The sequence below is a fragment of the Cervus canadensis genome, chromosome 22 (genome assembly GCF_019320065.1).
Source record: "Cervus canadensis isolate Bull #8, Minnesota chromosome 22, ASM1932006v1, whole genome shotgun sequence".
In the NCBI taxonomy this organism is placed as follows: Eukaryota; Metazoa; Chordata; class Mammalia; order Artiodactyla; family Cervidae; genus Cervus; species Cervus canadensis.
The window spans coordinates 45,146,407-45,166,890 of NC_057407.1; the positions used below are offsets into that span (position 1 = coordinate 45,146,407).

A 20,484-nucleotide genomic window follows, 5' to 3' on the forward strand; every position below is an offset into this window, starting at 1 on the left:
GAACTTTCCAGGCATTGATATTTGGGAAGCAGACCTTTTGTAGATGATTAGGCTGAAGAAATAGAGTGACTCCCATTGGTGGGATGTACATGTCTGATGACTGCAGTTTAGAGCCCGATGCCATGTTGATGTTTTTGTGAGCTTTTGGAAACCATGTGTTCATCAAGGGACTCCGAGCAGCTCTGATGAAGGTCCTCATTCTGAGGCCTGGGCTATTGGTGCATATTCCCTCCAGACTGGTCACAAGGCAGAGGAAGGATATGCCAATGAAGCCATCTCTAGCCCTTAAAACTTCTGCCCAAATGAGTCCAATTGGCCAAAGCCAGTCTTTGGGGCAACTCTAAGTATATGAGTGGGCAGGAAAGGGCCATCCTCCTATATATCTAGGAGAGGAAAGTGGGAATTGCATACATTTGTAGTGACCAACTCAAAGTCACAAACATAGATTCTTGACTAAAATGGAAAGCTGGCTCCCTGAAAAGACCAGTAATATAGGCAAGGCTTTGGTGAGTCTGATCAAGAAGAGGGAGGAGATAGTGTAAAAGGTGATGTCGGTCAGCTCGGAGAAGATAGGTGAAGATAGGAGAGATTGTTCTGTATGATTCTGTTACAGTATGTTTGAAAACTTGGGACATTATAGATGATTTTCTTGGAAAATGGTCATAAAGGTGGATCAGTATGCATGCTAAGATGTTTTTCAAAAAAATATGTGAAGATCTACCAGAAAAATACACTGATCCCAGTTGCTTTTATTAAATACTAGGGAGTTCTACCATCTCACCCAGAAATAGATATTAGATGCACAATAAATGTTTGTGGAATAAAATGAAGGGACAAAGGGTGTCATCAAACTGATACTAAATTCAGATGAAGATGTAACTCATAGGCCATTAACACTGGAGAACATTGATGGCAATTCAGTTCAGTCTCTCAGTCGTGTCCAACTCTTTGTGACCGCATGGACTGTAGCACATCAGGCTTCCCTGTCCATCACCAACTCCTGGAACTTACTCAAACTCATGTCCATCACGTTGATGATGCCATCCAACCATCTCATCCTCTGTTGTCCCTTTTCCTCCCAACTTCAATCTTTCCCAGCATGAGGGTCTTTTCCAACGAATCGGTTCTTTGCATAAGGTGGTCAAAGTACTGGAGTTTCAGCTTCAGCATCAGTCCTTCCAATGAATGTTCAGGACTAATTTCCTTTAGGATGGACTGGTTTGATCTCCTTGCAGTCCAAGGCACTCTCAAGAGACTTGAACTGAGTCCAACACCACAGTTCAAAAGCATCAATTCTTTGGTGCTCAGCTTTCTTTATGGTCCAACTCTCACATCCATACATGACTACTGGAAAAACCATAGCTTTGACTAGACAGACCTTTGTTGGTAAAGTAATGTCTCTGCTTTTTAATATGCTATCTAGGTTGGTCATAGCTTTTCTTCCAAGGAGCAAGTGTCTTTTAATTTCATGGCTGCAGTCACCATCTGCAGTGATTTTGGAGCCCAAGAAAATAAAGTCTCTCACTGTTTCCATTGTTTCCTCATCTATTTGCCATGAAGTGATGGGACTGGATGCCATGATCTTAGTTTTCTGAATGTTGAGTTTTAAGCCAACACTCTCATCTTTCAGTTTCATCAAGAGGCTCTTTAGTTCTTCTTCACTTTCTGCCGTAAGGATGGTGTCATCTGCGTATCTGAGGTTATTGATGACCTTATGGTCAAAACTGAAATCAGATTGATTATATTCTTTGCTGCCAAAGATGGAGAAGCTATATACAGTCAGCAAAAACAAGACCAGGAGCTGACCGTGGCTCAGATCATGAATGCTTTATTGCCAAATTCAGACTTAAATTGAAGAAAGTAGGGAAATCCACTAGACTATTCAGATATATCATAATGAAATCTCTTACGATTACACAGTAGAAGTGACAAAGAGATTCAGGGGATCAGATCTGATAGAGTGCCTGAAGAACTATGGACCGAGGTTCGTGGCATTGTACAGGAGGCAGTGAACAAGACCATCCCCAAGGAAAAGAAATGCAAAAAGGCAAAATGGATGTTTGACAAGGCTTTACAAATAGCCCAGAAAAGAAGAGAAGCTAAAGGCAAAGGAGGAAAGGAAAGGTATATCCATTTGAATGCCGAATTCCAAAGAATAGCAAGGAGAGATAAGAAAGCCTTCCTCATCGATCAGTGCAAAAAAATGAGGAAAACAATAGAGTGGGAAAGACTAGAGATCTCTTCAAGAAAATTAGAGATACCAGGGGAATATTTCATGTAAAGATGAGCACAATAAAGGACAGCAGTGGGATGGACCTAACAGAAGCAGAAGATATTAAGAAGAGGTAGCAAGAATACACAGAACTATACAAAAAAGATCTTCATGACCCAGATAATCACAGTATGATCACTCACATAGAGCCAGACATCCTGGAAAGCAAAGTCAACTGGGCCTTAGGAAGCATCACTACGAACAAAGCTAGTGGAGATGATGGAATTCCAGTTGAGCTATTTCAAATCCTGAAGATGATGCTGAGATAGTGCTGTACTCAATATGTCAGCAAATTTGGAAAACTCAGCAGTGGCCACAGGACTGGAAAAGGTCAGTTTTCATTCCAATCCCAAAGAAAGGCAATGCCAGAGAATGTTCAAACCACCACACAATTGCACTCATCTCACATGCTAGCTAAGTTATACTCAAAATTCTCCAAGCCAGGCTTCAGCAATACATGAACCATGAACTTCCATATGTTCAAACTGGATTTAGAAAAGGCAGAGGAGCCAGAGATCAACTTGCCAACATCTGCTGGATCATCAAAAAAGCAAGAGAGTTCCAGAAAAAACATCTACTTCTGCTTTATTGACTATGCCAAAGCCTTTGACTGTGTGGATCACAATCAACTGTGGAAAATTCTGAAAGAGATGGGAATACCAGACCACCTTACCTGCCTCCTGAGAAACATGTATGCAGGTCAAGAAGCAACAATTAGAGCTGGACATGGAACAACAGACTGGTTCCAAATCAGAAAAGGATTACGTTAAGGCTGTATATTGTCATCCTGCTTATTTAACTTATATGCAGAGTACATCATACAAAATGCTGGGCTGGATAAACATTGATGTAACTGTTCTAAAATAAACAAGCAAATAGAACCTGGCAGTATAGTAAAATAGTAAAAGTACCAATCCAGATGTGGTCAGATGTGGTCTTCTGAAGGAGGTATGCCTTACTTGCTTTGTTTAAAGTTGTAACCTTCCCCTACAGCACCCCCAAACCACTGTTCCCTGTTCCGTTTCCTCTTGCAGTGTGTTTCATCCTTTAACATAGAATGTAATTATTGTCTTCCCCCCTGCTACATGTAAATTCCACAAGGGTGGGGCTGCTTTTTGAAAATTAAAAAAAAAATTTTGGTTTGTTTTATTCACTGATATAAGCCAAGTACCTAGAACAGTGGGCACTTTGTAAATAAAAGTTGTAAAAAAGACTTAATTCTCAATGCAAAATGGGATCCTGTACTGGATCCTGGAACAGAAAAGAAAGTTAGCGAAAATGTGACATTTGAATAGTCTTTAGTTTTGTTATTAGAACCATACCAGTGGTGCCTTAGTTTTGATCAACGTACTTTGGTTGGATGAGATGCTAACAGGGGAAGCCAGGTGAAGGGTGTATGGAGACTCTGTATGCTGTCTTCACAACTCTGCTGTGACTCTAAACGTATTTCAAAAGAAAATCTTTGGGATCCCTTAAAAAGTTAGAAGTTATCTTTTGTGTCTTGTCAATGAGAAATTGGACCAAAGTTACTCCCTGGTATGCTATGTGAAGTGTTAGGGAAAGCAGAGTTCACTCTTTCGGGTCCCTGTATAGTTTATTACACTGAAGCAGTGCTTCAGTAAGTCATGTTCAACATCACCAGCCATGTGTAAGAGTGAGGAAGGAGAACAGCAGTAACAGTTGACTCTCAAAACTGCAGAAATATTTCTTTAAGAAGTTTTTCTTTCGTGATCTCAAAGTCACTTTCAGATGTGGTTTCATAAGTTCCACGTACTTGACCTCTAGTCACTCTGACTCCTTAGTTGCCCATCAGAAGCCCCGAGGGCAGAGTGGTTGTCCCTCAGCGCGTGGGCAGGGGACAGCATGCAACCATGCTGGTGCCCTGCGTGGTTCACGCTGCCTCCCAGCTCACCTGACTCACCGATGGGACCTTAACATAGAGGAATTTTGCCTCATTCGAGTGGAAAAAGATAATCACCCAACCTCGTACAAAGAATGAAGGCAGGTCACCAATCAAAAAATGGGCCAAAGAACTAAATAGACATTTCTCCAAAGAAGACATACAGATGGCTAACAAACACATGAAAAGATGCTCAACATCACTCATTATCAGAGAAATGCAAATCAAAACCACAATGAGGTGCCAGTCAGAATGGCTGCTATCCAAAAGTCTACAAGCAATAAATGCTGGAGAGGGTGTGGAGAAAAGGGAACCCTCTTACACTGTTGGTGGGAATGCAAACTAGTACAGCCGCTATGGAAAACAGTGTGGAGATTTCTTAAAAAACTGGAAATAGAACTGCCATATGACCCAGCAATCCCACTCCTGGGCATACACACCAAGGAAACAAAAATTGAAAGAGACACGTGTACCCCAGTGTTCATCGCAGCACTGTTTATAATAGCCAGGACATGGAAGCAACCTAGATGCCCATCAGCAGACGAATGGATAAGGAAGCTGTGGTACATATACACCATGGAATATTACTCAGCCGTTAAAAAGAATACATTTGAATCAGTTCTAATGAGATGGATGAAACTGGAGCCCATTATACGGAGTGAAGTAAGCCAGAAAGATAAAGAACATTACAGCATACTAACACATATATATGGAATTTAAAAAGATGGTAACGATAACCCTATATGCAGGACAGAAAAAGAGATACAGATGCATAGAACAGACTTTTGGACTTTGTGGGGAAGGCGAGGGTGGGATGATCTGAGAGAATAGCACTGAAACATGTATATTGTCTATAGTGAAACAGATCACCAGCCCAGGTTGGATGCATGAGACAAGTGCTTGGGGTTGGTTCACTGGGAAGACCCAGAGGGATGGGGTGGGGAGGGAGATGGAAGGGGGGATCAGGATGGGGAACACATGTAAATCCATGGCTGATTCATGTCAATGTATGGCAAAAACCACTACAATATTGTAAAGTAATTAGCCTCCAACTAAATAAAAATAAAAAAATAGAAAAACAAAAAAAAGAATGAAGGGAGGTCAGTCATGTGACCATTTGTCTCTTTTATGATGTAATGATGTTTCTCTGTTTCTGTACAGTTATGATGAAAATGGTACTCTGTTGCAGGAACATCAGGAGAACATTCTGGGTAACACCATGCAAAGTGTGGTTGCATTGCTCAACAATCTGGTTGCCTGCAAAGATTCGAATATGAAGCTACTTTATGAACAAGGTAAATGCTTCTTAGAATTCATCTTTAATTATGTTGAATTTTGCCTATTTATAAGTTTCATCATCTCACATAGTAGACAGTTAACAAGTACTACTTAGAGTTGATCAATCAAAATAGATGCTTAAAGGTCTACAAATACAATAATATTACCAGCACAAATGGGAAGTCTGGTTGGATTTTGATAGTGTCTCAGAGTTAATTCATTCTTGTTCATGACACAAAATCAATAGGCACTCCTTACAGATGATAGATCAAGAAATGAAAATGTATGCATCCTGTGTAGACTTTTTGCTACCAATCAAAATAAAAACATATATGCTCAAAATCACCTTGGAAAATGAGACTGAATGAGTTGAGGGTGGCTTTACTTTACATCTTATGCATATCTGTAATACTGAAATGAAAAACTTATAAATTAAAGAGCTCAATTGAAGAGTTCAATTTTTTGTTTGTTTGTTTGTTTTAGGTTTCAAACCAAATTGGGAGGGCAGTACAGAAATTTCCCATATAACCCCTGTCCCCACACATGGAGAGCATACCCCATTATCAGTATCACTCACCAAAGTGATATTTTTTTTATTTTTTTGCCAAAGATAAATGTACATTGATATAATAATCACCCAGAGTTCGTAGTTTACATTCAGGCTCACTCTTGATTTTGTACTTTCTCTGTGTTTGGACAAGTGTATAATGACATTTGGGGCTTCCCCGGTGTGACCCAACGGTAAGGTGCTCGCCTGCAGTGCAGGGGGCGCAGGAGACACAGGTTCAGTCCCTTGGTCAGGAACATCTCCTGGAGGGTGGCAGAGCAACCCACTCTAGTATTCTTGCCGGGAAAATCCCATGGACATAGGACCTAGCAGGCTACTGTCCATGGGGTCGCAGAGAGTCAGACACAGCAGAAGCGACTGAGCATGCATGCATAATGACATCCATCCATCCATTATCATATTGTACGGTGTGTTTTCATCGGCTTACCAGTCCTCTGTGCTCTACCTGTCCATCCCCACTGCCCTGTACAACCTCTGATCTTTTTACTGTCTACACAGTTTTGCCCCTTCCAGAACATCATAAAGTTAGAATCACACAGTATGTCACCTTTTCAGACTGGCTTTTTTTCACTCAGTAATATTAATTTAAGGTTCTTCCATGTGTTTTCGCGGTTTGATGCCTCATTTCATTTTAGTACTGAATAAAATTCTCTACTGTATGGAGGTACTGCAGTTTGTTAATCCATTCACCTAATGAAGGACATCTTGGTTGCTTCCAGGTTTTGGCAATTATGAATAAAGCTGCTATAAATATTAAGGTTTTTGTGTGGACATAAGTTTTGAACTCCTTTAGGTAAATACTGAAGAGTGTACTTGCTAATAGTATGCTAATTATTTCATTTTTTAAGGGATGCCAAACTGTCTCCCAGTGTGGCTGTACCGTTGTGCATTCCCAAAGTGAATGAGAGTTTTTGTTCCTCAATACCCTTGCCAGTTTTGGGTGTTGTCAGTGTTCTGGGTTTTGGATGTTCTGTTAAGTGGTCATGGTAGCTCCTTGTTTTAATTTCCCTTTCCCTGATGGTATACAATGTGAAGCATTTTCTTATATTCTTGTTTCCCATTTGTGTATCTTCTCTGGTGGAGGTCTCTGCTAAAATCTTTAACTTAATTTTTAATTGGATTATTTTTTCTTCTTGCTCTTGGGTTTCAAGAGTTCTTTGCATTTGTTGGATAAAGTCCTTTATCAGATGTGTCTTTTGCAAATATTTTCTCCCAATCTGTGACTTGTGTTTTAATTCTTTTGGAGAGCCAAAGTTTTAATTTTAGTTAAGTCCAGTTTATCAATTTTTAAAAATGGATTGTGTCCATGGTGTTATTACCTCAGAAGTCTTCACCATACCCAGTGTCATCTAGGTTTTCTCCTACATTATCCTCTAGGAGTTTTGTAGTTTTGAATTTTTACAATTAGGTCTGTGATCCATTGTGAGTTAATGTTTGTGCAGTGTATAAGGTAGATTTTTTTTTGTATGTTGCTGTTCCAGGACTGTTTGATGGGGAGACTGTCTTTGCTCCATTGTGTTTCCTTTGCTCCTTTGTCAAAGGTCATTTAACTGTATTTATCCAAGTGTGTTACTGGGCTCTCTATTCTCTTCCATTGACCTATTTGCTTTATACTTTCACCAATACCCACTGTCTTGATGACTGTAGCTTTAAGGTAAATCTTTAAGTCGGGTGGCATCAGTCCTTCAACTTTGTTCTTCTCCTTAATATAGACTTTAGAATCAGTTTGTTGATACTCATAAAATAACTTTCTTGGACTTTGATCGGGATTGCATTGAATCTATAGATAAAGTTGGGAATATTGTTACATCTTAAACACAGTGTTTACTACTTTTATATTAATAAAATCTCTCATTTGAATGTTCATGAAAATACGACTTGAATAGGATCAATGAATAAAAAAATCCAAGATCAATGGATAAAATCTTTAAGGATCAATGAACTAAAAAAATCCAAGATCAGTGGATAAAATCTTTAAGTCACGGTTTTGATTTTCCCCCCAACATTTAGAGTTGTGTTTCTGTGTGGTCACTATACCTAAATGTTGGCAATGGTTTTTTTCTCCCTTAAGAAGCATGTGCATTCTCAACAATAATAAATATTGCCAAGAGTTGAGGGATTTTAGTACATTGAAACATTTATCCTTTTATACAGCAGCATCCTATTCTGTTTTATGGGTTCATTTCAGTTCAGTCACTCAGTTGTGTCCGACTCTTTGCGACCCCATGAATCACAGCACGCCAGGCCTCCCTGTCCATCACCAACTCCCGGACTTTACCCAAACTCATGTCCGTTGAGTCGGTGACGCCATCCAACCATCTCATCCTCTGTCGTCCCCTCTCCTCCCTCCTTCAATCTTTCCCAGCATCAGGGTCTTTTCCAAGGAGTCAGTTATTTGCATCAGGTGGCCAAAGTATTGGAGTTTCAGCTTTAGCATCAGTCACTTCCAATGAATACTCAGGACTGATTTCCTTTAGGATGGACTGGTTGGATCTCCTTGCAGTCCAAGGGACTCTCAAGAGTCTTCTCCAACACCACAGTTCAAAAGCATCAATTTTTCGGCGCTCAGCTTTCTTTACAGTCCAATTCTCACGTCCATACATGACTACTGGAAAAACCATAGCCTTGACTAGACGGACCTTTGTTGGCAAAGTAACATCTCTGCTTTTTAATATGCTGTCTAGGTTGGTCATAATTTTCCTTCCAAGGAGTAAGCGTCTTTTAATTTCATGGCTGCAGTCACCATCTGCTGTGATTTTGGAGCCCAGAAAAAGAAAGCCAGCCACTATTCCACTGTTTCTAAACCTGTAATCTAATGGATATGAGTAATTTCCAATCTTTTGCTATTGAAGACAGTTCTTAAGCACACATAACCTTCACATGGGAGCAGAACTATCTACAGAGTAAATTCCTGGGGTTAGAATCACTAGATCAAGGGATATCTGCTGCTGCTGCTAAGTTGCTTCAGTTGTGTCCGACTCTGTGCGACCCCATAGATGGCTGCCCACCAGGCACCCCTGTCCCTGGGATTCTCCAGGCAAGAACACTGGAGTGGGTTGCCATTTCCTTCTCAAGGGGTATATGCGTCTGTAATTTCCATGGGTATTGACAGGTTGTCGTAAGCAGCCTGACAGTTTATACTTCCATCAGGGCACGTGAGATTACTTGTCTCTGGATCTAAGCGCATGTTATGTTTTCCCATTTGTTTGACTTTTCTTTCTTTATAGTTTTCTTTATATAGGCCATATGCATTTCTTCCTGTTTATCTCTCCCAAGATATTTTATCCTTTTTTACTTGCTATCAGAAATAAGGAATTTTCTACCAGTTTAGTTTTCAATTATTTTTTTAAGTATGTGTTTGAAAGTTTTTTTAATTTCCGTTTATTAACTTTGTCTCTAGGTTTATTCTCTTATTACTTTCCATGGTGATGACCTAGATGATTCTCTTTATTTTCTGGTTATGTAATAATAATGATTGCAAATAGAAACAGTCTTTAATTTTTATAGTTCTACTTTTTCTCTCTAGTCTAATTGCAAGATTCAGAGAGTGGTATAGAGGATATCTTGGTATTGCCTCAGAATCTTTTTTTTCTGGTTAAGGAAGTGTTTACATTTTATCTTTTGCAATCAAGAATAAATAATAGTAAATAAATAATGATGACTTTTGACCCCTCTGGAAATGATCAAATGATTTTTCCTTGGATCTATTCATGTCATGGATTATATTTAATAGACTATCTAATATGCAACCACCCTAGTTGCATCAGTTTGGATCAGTAAGCACAGTTAATTGTGATATAATATTCTTTAATTGTGCTGCTTCAGGTTTTTGTTAATCTTTTATTCAAGATTTTCCTTTGCTGTTTATAAGTGATTTACCTATAGTTTTGTTTCTTGTTTCTTTTTTGCTGGATTTTAGTGTTATTGCTGTATTGCTGCTTCTTTTTAAGGAAGTTTTCTTTCTTCCTTTGGCTTTGGAACAGTTTAGATATCTTAGATATTACCTTTTAAAAGTTATATAGAAGTCCCTTGTGAAGCCATCTGGCTTGCTCTCTTTCTTGAAGGTACGGTAGCTGTGATAGCTCTTTGACACCATTCTCTATTTCCACAGTGATAGTAAATCTTTTTTCATTTTCCCATCTTTTATAGAGTCAGTTATAGGATATTATATTTTCCTAGAATGTCTTCATTTCACACACACTTTCAAATCTATAGACTTGGACAGAATAGCTTCTCATAATTCTTTTGTTTTCTTAGGTTTCAGAAGTTAACTTCCTGCTTCCATTTATATATATTTTTTATATATGCATTTAAATATATTATATATGTATTTATATATAATGCATATATTCCAAAATATATATATGTATTTGCACTTTTGTAATTTTATTGATTAGTTAAGATAATGGTTTTAACTATTATGTGCGCATTTGTGTGCGTATACAAATGTGCATATAGTATTTAGGCCAGTTTGGGAATTTGCGTATTAGTCCTAGTTTAAAAAAAATTCTTCTTTTATCTACTGATTCACTCTTTGTGAATGCTTAATTCATTTATCTCCTTTTTGCTTTATCATTAAAATATTTAAAGCTATGAATTTTCTTCCAGTATTGGATTCTGATCTGTAGTGCATCCATTGTTTTTGTTTTCTGCATATATTTCAGTTTTGGTGTACGTTCCTTCATTGAGCCAATAATTGTTTAACAGTGAGGGTTTATTTTGTTTTATTAATTTTGTTCTTTCTAGTTTTATTGCACTATGGTCAGCAAGTTTCGGCAGTACTGTTTTGTCTTTTTAGAATTTATTAAGGTTTTCTTGTAGCTAATATATGGTCAATTTTCATGATTTAATATGTATACTTGGGAAAGTGCATATAGGATTTCTCTCTTGACGGTAACTGATACTAACATGCCCTCCCACCAAAACAACAGGAAAATTCAACAAAACATGTGAAGCAGTTTGTTTTCAGTCACTGGAAAATAGGCAACATTGGGTTCTGAGCCTTGAGAAGCGAAACATGAGGTGAACCTCATCACACTCTTTGTTTTTGTTCTCTTTGCTTGTTTTCTTGCCTGTTTATGGAAGCAGAGTCCAAGAAGAATACCAAGGTCTTGCCGAGTTAGGGAGGAAGAGTTCAGTGTGCAGGAATGAGAACTAGTGAAGGTTCACAGGGGAGAGTATAAGAGAAGAGATGCAAAGAGAGATCGGGCCCAGAAGTCTAATGGAGGTTTCACACAGGTCCTTTGTGAGGGCTGGGCTGCAGTGGGCATGCACAGAACAGGATTCTGTTAGGCCTAGAAAAAGGATAGAGCAGATGCCATAAGGTTGAGAGCTGGATTGATACAGCAGAGATTATGCTCATGGGGGATGTAGGAATTCCAGTCTAGCTACTGGGTGGTACCTTACTATGGTCCTAAGTAGTTACATCAGCCTGAAACCAGATGCTAGTCTAGACCTTCCATAGCCTTTCAATCATGTCCTGTGCATGCTATGCTAAGTCACTTCAGTTGTGTCCAGCTATTTGCAACCCCATGAACTGTGGTCTGCCACGCTCCTCTGTCTATGGGATATTTTTCAGTAGTGGGTTGCCATTTCCTGCTCCAGGGGATCTTCCTGACCCAGGGATTGAACCCATGTCTCTTATGTCTTCTGCATTGGCAGGCGGATTCTTACCACTAGCACCACTTGGAAAGCCCTGGACTAATTCCTAGGGCTATGAATTAAACTATAGACCTGTCCTGACAAAGAATAAGACTAAGCCCTTCAAGGTCAAAAGATTCACAAAGAAGTTTACTGCCTGCTAGAACAAAATCGCCAGGAGTCCAGGTGGTCTTAAGAAAGGTGGTTAATCTGCAAGTGTGGTGGGGTGAGGAAGCGGGTAAGTGTGGGGTTCTGGGGTACACTGAGGCTGGGATCACTTTCCTGGCCCTTGCTAGTGGTTAGTGGGGAGGAGAGGTGTGACTGTGGGAAATCTGTTTCCCTTCTCCAGAGATACACAAGGTGTGTCTTTTCATCACACTCGGTTGCTCTACAGACTTCTTGGCTACTCAGTGTGGCTGATTTTTCCAAAGTTGGGTAAGAGATCTGTTGAGTGTTTGCCAGCCCAGAGTATACTAAGATTCAGTGGGGTGTGGCCACAAGAGGAGTCACTAATGATCTGCCACTGTATGGGCTTGAATGTTTGTGGTTGGTTTGAATAAAGTCTTCTTGTTAGTTTTTATTTTGGGTCAATTCTGGCTCAGTCATCAATGTATGTATTCATTACATTTCATACAGAATTAAATTCCCTATTCCAAACGTTACAGTTACTTGTAACATTAATACTTTGAAAATCGTCCTGTTACAAGGGAGCTGTGGTGCAGATGAAGTGGAGATGATTATTCCCGCCTTTAAGTGCTTCAGTGTGGTGCTGTGTTAGGCCAGTGTCTGACTGAATTTCGTTGTTGGACCACATACTAACAGTGAAGGGACGAGTTCTAAAGCATCCGTTTCCCCCCTCAGCTTTAATATCTCTGAAATGAGTGCATCAGCACTGGTGTCCAGACGGCAGTCCCAGTGTAGTTTCTGCTGTTGGCATGTGTGCGTTGAACCTTGTGGAATGAGTGTGAGTGTCCCGGAAGTGAACCCAGACACCTCGGAAGAGGTGCATCATAGTACTGTCCTGCATCCACGTTCTGATGGAGCCACACTTGCGAAACAGTACAGAGGTTGGATGATTCCAGGTTGACAAATAAGAGGAGTCAGTCTCCAAATGGGAAGGACTTTTAAGAAAAACTCAAGCAATTCATTGTGCGTAGACATCCCCTTTTGTGTGTCATAAAGGCAGTGTATGAGAAAATCCACATCAAAATATGCCTCAGAGCGCATGCATTGAGTATAAGATGCAGTTCTAAGTGATAAAGTGTGTGCCATGTAAGTGGCAGCATTTTTTCTTTGTTAGTGGTATGTAAAATGGTGTGGTTCCTTATGATCTCTGGCATCTTAGACTCAGTGAGGAGTGGTAGGTAGTACGGGTGAGAACCTCAACACAGCCTCTGCGCATCCCATAAGCACGCAGACTCTGAGAGGTAGGGTCATCGACACAACACCAGTGTGTACCTGCATTGTATCATCCAGGTTTTTTGCTTTAACATTTTCATTTTTAAATGAAGTGTTTAAGGGAAATAATTAAAAAACAAAGTAAGACCTTTTGTTTATATTTGAAAAAATGTTACTGTTATTAACATTTAAAATTGGATGCCGGCTCGTTCCTGTGCAATGACCTTTAGATAATGGATATTAATTCCAGCTTCAGTCTTAACCAGCAGAGCTGTCAGCATAATGGATTTACATGACAGACTGTGGCAGCCAAAAAACTGTAGCACCTCCACAGGACCGTTTAGGGAAATTATGTTTGTCCTCATGGGTTTACGGTGTGTCAGAAATCAAAACACTCATTTCTTGCTAGGTATATTATAAAACTGCCTAAGTTGGTGTTTCCTCAAGAGACCAGAAAATTACTGTGAGAGTTGTTTGAGCTTTGACGGTGTATTTAATAGCTCTCTTCGATTCTTTTGTGTTTAAGGATAATGTTCAGAATGATGTTAAAGAGGCGAAGTCGGCAAACTTTTTGTGTAAAGGACCAGATAGTAAATATTTTAGGTTTGTAGGGCCATGTGATCTTTGCCACCACTGCTGAATACTGCCAGTATAGTAGGCAACAGGACAGAGAATCCAGATGTGAGTGGTAATGGCCCTTGTCCATCAGTTTTCTTTACAAAATTAGGTGGTCAACTCACTGGCCGTGGTTTTCCAGCCCCTCTTGTACAGTACCTAACTCAAATTCTCCCAAAACTGCTCTCAAGTCTTCACATCAACATATTTGTAAAATTTAGTTGTTAAACTATGCTTCAACTCAAGAAAAACTGAAAATTAAATTTAAATGAATATATTCAGAAGAGATTACTACCTTCATAGTTGCGTGAAGAAAAAATGAAATATTTGCCCTAAGGGCTTAATCTAAAAATCATAATAAATACATACATCTTACTTAATTCTGCTCCTATAGCACAAAAATTGCCATAGAGAATAAATATATAAAGGGATGAGCATGACTGTGTCTCAGTAAGATTTTATTTACAAAACAGATGATTTCCCACTCTTATCTAGTTCATTCAGTCTGTCAACAAATGTTTATATACCAGGTATTGTTCTTGGTGTGACGAATGAACAATGAACAAAATGAACAAAATTGGCAAGATTTCTGCCTGCATGGCACTTCCATTCTGATGGAAAAAATAAACCACAAATCAAAACAATGAACAAGAAAGTTTGTGTTAGATAATGTTAGCTGTCACATGATGATAAACACTGATTTAAAAGAAAAAAGGAAAAAAAAAAAAAAAGAAAAAAGGAAAAGTGGGGGGCTAGAGGTGTCTGCATGGAGGTAGGGTTGAAATCCCACCCTGGGGAGCCAAGGAACGCATCACTGTGTAGGTGGTGGTTAAGTAAAAGCTGGAAGGAAGTGAGGAAGCAGCCATGCAGATACCTGGGCGAAGGTGGGTGGAGAGAACAGTAGGTGTGAATCCAGGGTGGGAGCCTGCCTGCCGGGTGAGGAGCAGCAGGGAGGCCAATGCAGCTACAGCAGAGGAGACGCTGAGCCAGGGGAGAGGATGAAGCAGTAGGACTGGCTGGTGCCTTCGGGGGGCACAGGGTCAGTTTTGTCCAGAGCGATCTGGAAACATGGCCAGACTGCAGTTCACTTTGAACTGAAGATGAGGAAACTGGTTGGTAATTACTGACTACCTACTTACTCTGGGTCAGGAAGATGCCCTGGAGGAGGGCATGGCAACCCGCTTCAGTATTCTTGTCTGGAGAATTCCATGGGCAGAGGAGGCTGGCGGGCTGCAGTCCATGGGGTCTCAAGAGTTGGACACGACTGAGTGACTAACACTTTCACTTTCATCACATATTTGAACTTTTCTTATTTCTCACTACCTTGGTATCACTAAAACTTTGCATTAACAAACTGCCCCTATTAGCTTTATGTTTGTGTGAAGTTTTGAATCTGAAGTAAATTCTTATACGGTGAGTAGGTTTAATCCAGCTATTACTTTTAGAAATTGTTCTCATTTTAAATGAATATAGTGGAAATCTATAAGATACAAATGCTGTCAAAAATATTGAACTTTAACTGAATAGAGAATGGGCAGACATTGCTTGAATTTGACAAGACATTGTTTAGTAAGGTAATGTTGTTATTCGCTAAGTCCTGTCCAACTGTTTGTGACCCCATGGACTGCAACATGCCAGGCTCCTGTGTTCTCCATTATCTTCCAAAGTTTGCTGAAATTCATGTCCATTGGGTCAATGATGCCATCCAACCGTCTCATCCTGTGTTGCTCCCTTCTCCTCTTGCCCGCAGTTTTTCCCAGCATCAGGGTTTTTTCCAATGAGTTGTCTCTTTGCATCAGGTGACCAAGGTATTGGAGCTTCAGCATCAGTCTTTCCAATGAATTTTCGGTGTTGATTGCCTTTAGGATTAACTGGTTTGATCTCCTTGCTGTCCAAAGGACTCTCACGAGTCTTCCCCACCACCCCGATTGGAAAGCATCAATTTGTCGGCATGCAGCCTTCTTTATGGTCCAACTCTCTCATTTGTACATGACTACTAGAAAAACCATCGCTTTGACTATACAGACATGTGGCAGCAAAGTGATGCCTCTGCTTTTTAATAGGCTGTCCAGGTTTGTCAGAGTTTTCCTTTCAAGGAGTATTCTAATTTCATGGCTATTGTCACTGTCTGCAGTAAATTTGCAGCCCAGAAAAATAATATCTGTCACTACTTCTACCTTTTCCCTTTCCATTTTCCTCATCACACTGTTTTCCAGAGTGGCTACACCATTTAAAATTTCCACCAATGATGTTTTGAGGATTCCAGTTTCTCCATACCCTTTCCACTGTTTGTTATCTTGTGTCCTTTTCCATTATGGCTGTCCTAATGGTGTGAAGTGATGTCACACATGGTGTTGATTTGCAATTCCCCAAAAGTTAAGGACATTGAGCATTGTTGCATGATTTGTGTAGGACTGACCTTGGGAACGGGAAAATATTGGAGAAGATGACGACGCTCTGATCTATTTTTCATGTAGTGACTGCCAGAATGATCATTTGAAGGGGCAAATCTTACCATATTACTCTCTCTGCTAGCTTTCTGCTGCTCCTGGGAGCAAGACTGGACTCATTAACATAACAGACAGCCCTTATTTCACCCACTGCCTCTCAGGCCACTTCCTCCTCTTCTGTCTGCGCTGTGGCCACAGCCGCCTTGTCTCTGGTTCCATCAGGTGCTGGGCTGCTCTCCGCTCTGTGCGGTCCCACCCACCGTTCCCCATCCTTCTTACCTTCTTCCTTCCTTCAGTGCTCAGTTCAAACACCGTTTCCTCCAGAAAACCTTCCGTGATACCCCGTATTCTCCTTTGTTGCACGTATTTCACTTTTAATTAAAACTGAGCTGTATAATTAGCTGGTTAACGTCCATGCCATCTGCTAGGATGAAAGCCCCACAGAGACAGGAACCTGCCTTTCCCATTCACAACTGCACCTCCTGCGCAGTTGCTGATGCGCAGTAGTTGTTTAGTAAATGTGCGCTGACACCCGGAGTGGTGCCCACGTGCCGTGTCTAGAGTGAGTGCTCTGGGTCTGCACTCTGCACCTCTGTGTTATCTGCGCTCGTCTGCAGTGATGTGTTTCGTACGTCTCTTCCCTCCTTGTGTGTTTGTTGAGAACCTGATATCCATAAGGCAGTATTCTCTGGATTCTTCTTAGGCCGCCAACGTGGGTAAAATTTGAGCTGCTCACTGATTTTTTTTCATCAGTTCTTCTCCAGTTCTTCTCCACTTTTGCAGTCCAGCTAACTCATCTCCAAGGAGCAGATCCTCTTGCTCTGAAGCATGATAAAAGCCATTGGCAGAGACTGAGAACGTAATCTGGGCTTTTGCAGAGCCATTTTGGGGAGCTACAGACTTATAAGCAATGATTCTTTACTCATTTCTTTTATTTTGTCTTACCTTAATCTTGAAATATGAAGAATTATGTGTTGGATAGATTGAACTGTCCACTTTTCCTTCTTTAGTATTCCATTGAGACTGATTGGCCTGCATGTCTTCACTCCCCCTTCTTATGAGTCTACTGACCAGTGCTCACTTAGGCTTCTTAATCTGAAATACTTTGAGATATCCAAGCCATATGATCACTTATCAGAAAAGTTTTTCAATGAAAGAAAAGAAAAAGACATTTAACAAGCTCTTTGCAAGGTCAGATTAAAAACATGTTAAAAATAGGAAGGAGAGGGACACATTATAGCAGGTGTGAATTGATAATAGTGTCGGGAAATAGCATACAATGAGTTGAGCTTCCTATAAATTCTCAGAGGGCTACTGAAAGACTTTTGAAGTTATCTTCCAAGTAAAAGGAAGGATACAAATCCATTATTTAGGGAGAAAGTTAAGAAGTTAGCATGTGAGTGGAAGACAGTAACATGGTGTGATCATTTAAATAGCTGGGTTTGAATCCTGGGTCTACAGTTTGTATGGTGAGATCTCTTTAGGATAATGGCACCCATTTCGTAGCTTTGATTTGAGCATTAAATGATAATATATGCAGGTTTGTCATGTATAATTAGTAAACTTAGCATAAGTATTTGAAAGTAAGTACTAAAAATAGCTGAGCAAGCCTCTCATGGGGCCATACAAGCAGATCATTAGAGTAAGAAAAGTGAAGCCCCAGATAAGTTACTAGATTCTAAGGCAGCATCAGACACTTTAAATCATAACTTTCCCACTCTAGCAGGTTATGACAGAATGTACTGAAAAATTCACAAATATGACCTTAGAGCCCCCCTTTAGAAAACGGAAGTGTAGTTAATTTGCAGTGCTGTGTTCATTTCAGGTGTGCAGCAGAGTGATCGTTACGCACATTGGGTTGTGGCCAAAATGTTCATTTGGATTTTCCCATAACAGCAGATGGGAAGCCCGAACGGACTTTTTGGCCAATCCAGTATATACACACACATGTACTTTTTCATATTCTTTTCCACTATAGTTTATTATAAGATATTGACTGTGTTCCTTGTGCCATACAGTAGGACCTTGTTGTTTATTTTATACACAATAGCTTCCATCTTCCAATCCCAGACTCCTGATTCATCCCCCTACCCCTTTCTCCTCTGGTAACCATAAGTTTGTTTTCTATGTCTGTGAATGTTTCTATTTTTAACTTTAGTTCGTTTGTATCATATTTCGTTTTCCACAGATAAATGATGCGATATATTTATCTTTTTCTGCCCGACTGACTTTACTTAGTATGACAGTCCGTAGGTCATGTTGCTGCAAATGGCATTATTTCATTCTTTGTTTAATGACTGAGTAGTATTTGTGTGTGTGTGTGTTGTATGTGTGTAACATACTGCCTCTTCTTTGTTCATTTATATGTGGATGGTATTTAGGTCGCTTCCATGTCTTGGCTGTTGGGAATAGTGTTGCTGTGAACACTGGGGCGCATGTGTCTTTTCAAATCAGAGTTTCCTCTGAGTGTATGACTGGGGCTTCTCAGATGGTGCAGTGGTGAAGACTCTGCCTGCCAGCACAGGAGACGCTAGAAACATGGGTTCAGTCCCTGGTCAGGAAGATCCCAGGAGGAGGAAATGGCAACCCATTCCAGTAATCTTGCCTGGAAAAGTCTATGAACAGAGGGGCCTGGTGGACTACAGTCTGTGGGGTCACAGAAGAGTCAGACACAACTGAGCGACCAGGCACGCACACATGGGATATATGCCTAAGAGAGGGATTGCTGGATGATGTGGTAATTCTCTTTTTAGTTTTTTGAAGAACTTCCATAATGCTTTCCATAGTAGCTGCACCAGTCTACATTGTCACCAACAGTTTTGCAGGGTTCCCTTATCTCCACATTCTTTCTGTTCTTTATTATTTGTAGACTTTTTAATAATGGCCATTCTGAGTGGCCATTGTTCTTTTTATTTATAAATAGGTATTTGTAGAATCCTTTCTTCCTTCTTTCTGTGCTCCCTCCAGCCCAACCTCTCTCTCCTTTCTTTCTTTTTTATTGAGATATAGTTTACATATAATATATATGTTTAACATATATACTGTGTTGATTTGATACACAATTATATCACATGACCTAATTACCATTTTCTTTTTGTGGTGAGAACATTTGACAGCAAAAAAACAAGCAGCCTAATTCAAAAGGAGACAAAGGACTTGTATAGATATTTCTAAAAAAAAAACAAACCAAAAACCATCCACATAGCCAATAAACACATGAAAGGATGCATAACATTATTTGTCATTATGGATATACAAATCAAACTATAATAAGATACTTCTTCAAATTTATTAGGATTGCAACTGTTTTTTTTATTTTTATTTTTTAAAAGGAAAATAGTGTTGGTGAGGTATGGAGAAATTGGAACCCTCACACATTGCTGGTGGCCACGTGAAATAGTATGACTGCTGTGGAAGACAATAATGGTTCCTCAAAAGTTATGCATAGAATTACCATATGATCTGGCAGTTCCCCTCCCAAAAGAAGTGGGATAGAGCCTTAAACAGATAACTTACATGTGAATGTTCATTGCAGCATTATTCACAATAGCTAAAAGGCAAAAATAATCCTCAAGCCCGTCTGCAGATGAATGGATAGCAAATGTGAGGTATACGTATAGCAGAGTACTATTCAGCCTTAAAAAGAAATAAAATTCTGATTCATGCTGCAACGTAGGTGAACCTTGAAAATATTACACTAAATGTTGGAAGCCAGATACAAAAAGGACACATTGTGTATGGTTTTTACTTATATGAGATACCTGGAATAGACAAATTCATAGGAGCAGAGTGAAATAGTGGTTGGCACAGGCTGGGAGGAGGGAAATGAGGAATTTTATTTAATGGGTACAGGGATTCTATTTGCGATGGTGAAGATGGTCTGGAAATTGTGACATTGGTTACACAAGACTATGAATGTATTTAGTGTCACTGAATTGTATGGTTATAATAGTAAGTTTTATGTTAGGTATGTGTTTTTACCACAATTAACAAAGAACCCCAGCTGAAAATGATATATGTCTCTCTTGCTCACATTAATCAGTGACATCTGGTTTCTGGGCCATGTGAGAATATAGTTTGGGGCATTGGAAAGTCTGACTGGGCAGCCACTTCTCAGCAGAGATGCCACAGTTTTCAACAAAGAGCACGAATATTTTGAGAGTAGCAATTATTTTGGCAGCAAAGACTAAAAAAATTTTTTTAATGTATGTATTTCACAAGATAGCAAATTCACTTTGGAATGTAACTTGAAGCTGTAGGATCAGAAGATCCTGAAACTTTCCTATCAAACACAAGCCAGGGAAAAGAAATTAATATTAACGTTCCCATTTTACCCATTTTAAATGTTTGGAGTGTTGATAAT

The 20,484-nt window shown here is 39.7% G+C and overlaps 1 protein-coding gene across 3 annotated transcripts in view; it reads left to right on the top strand.

Annotated features, from left to right (window-relative positions):
* ULK4 (unc-51 like kinase 4) overlaps positions 1–20,484 on the top strand; it is a 502,923-nt gene that overhangs the window by 254,069 nt on the left and 228,370 nt on the right. For all 3 annotated transcript variants that reach the window (XM_043443377.1, XM_043443375.1, XM_043443376.1), the window contains one exon: positions 5,362–5,467. In XM_043443377.1, the coding sequence (XP_043299312.1) occupies positions 5,362–5,467 (106 nt within the window). The remainder of the gene's footprint in view (positions 1–5,361; positions 5,468–20,484) is intronic.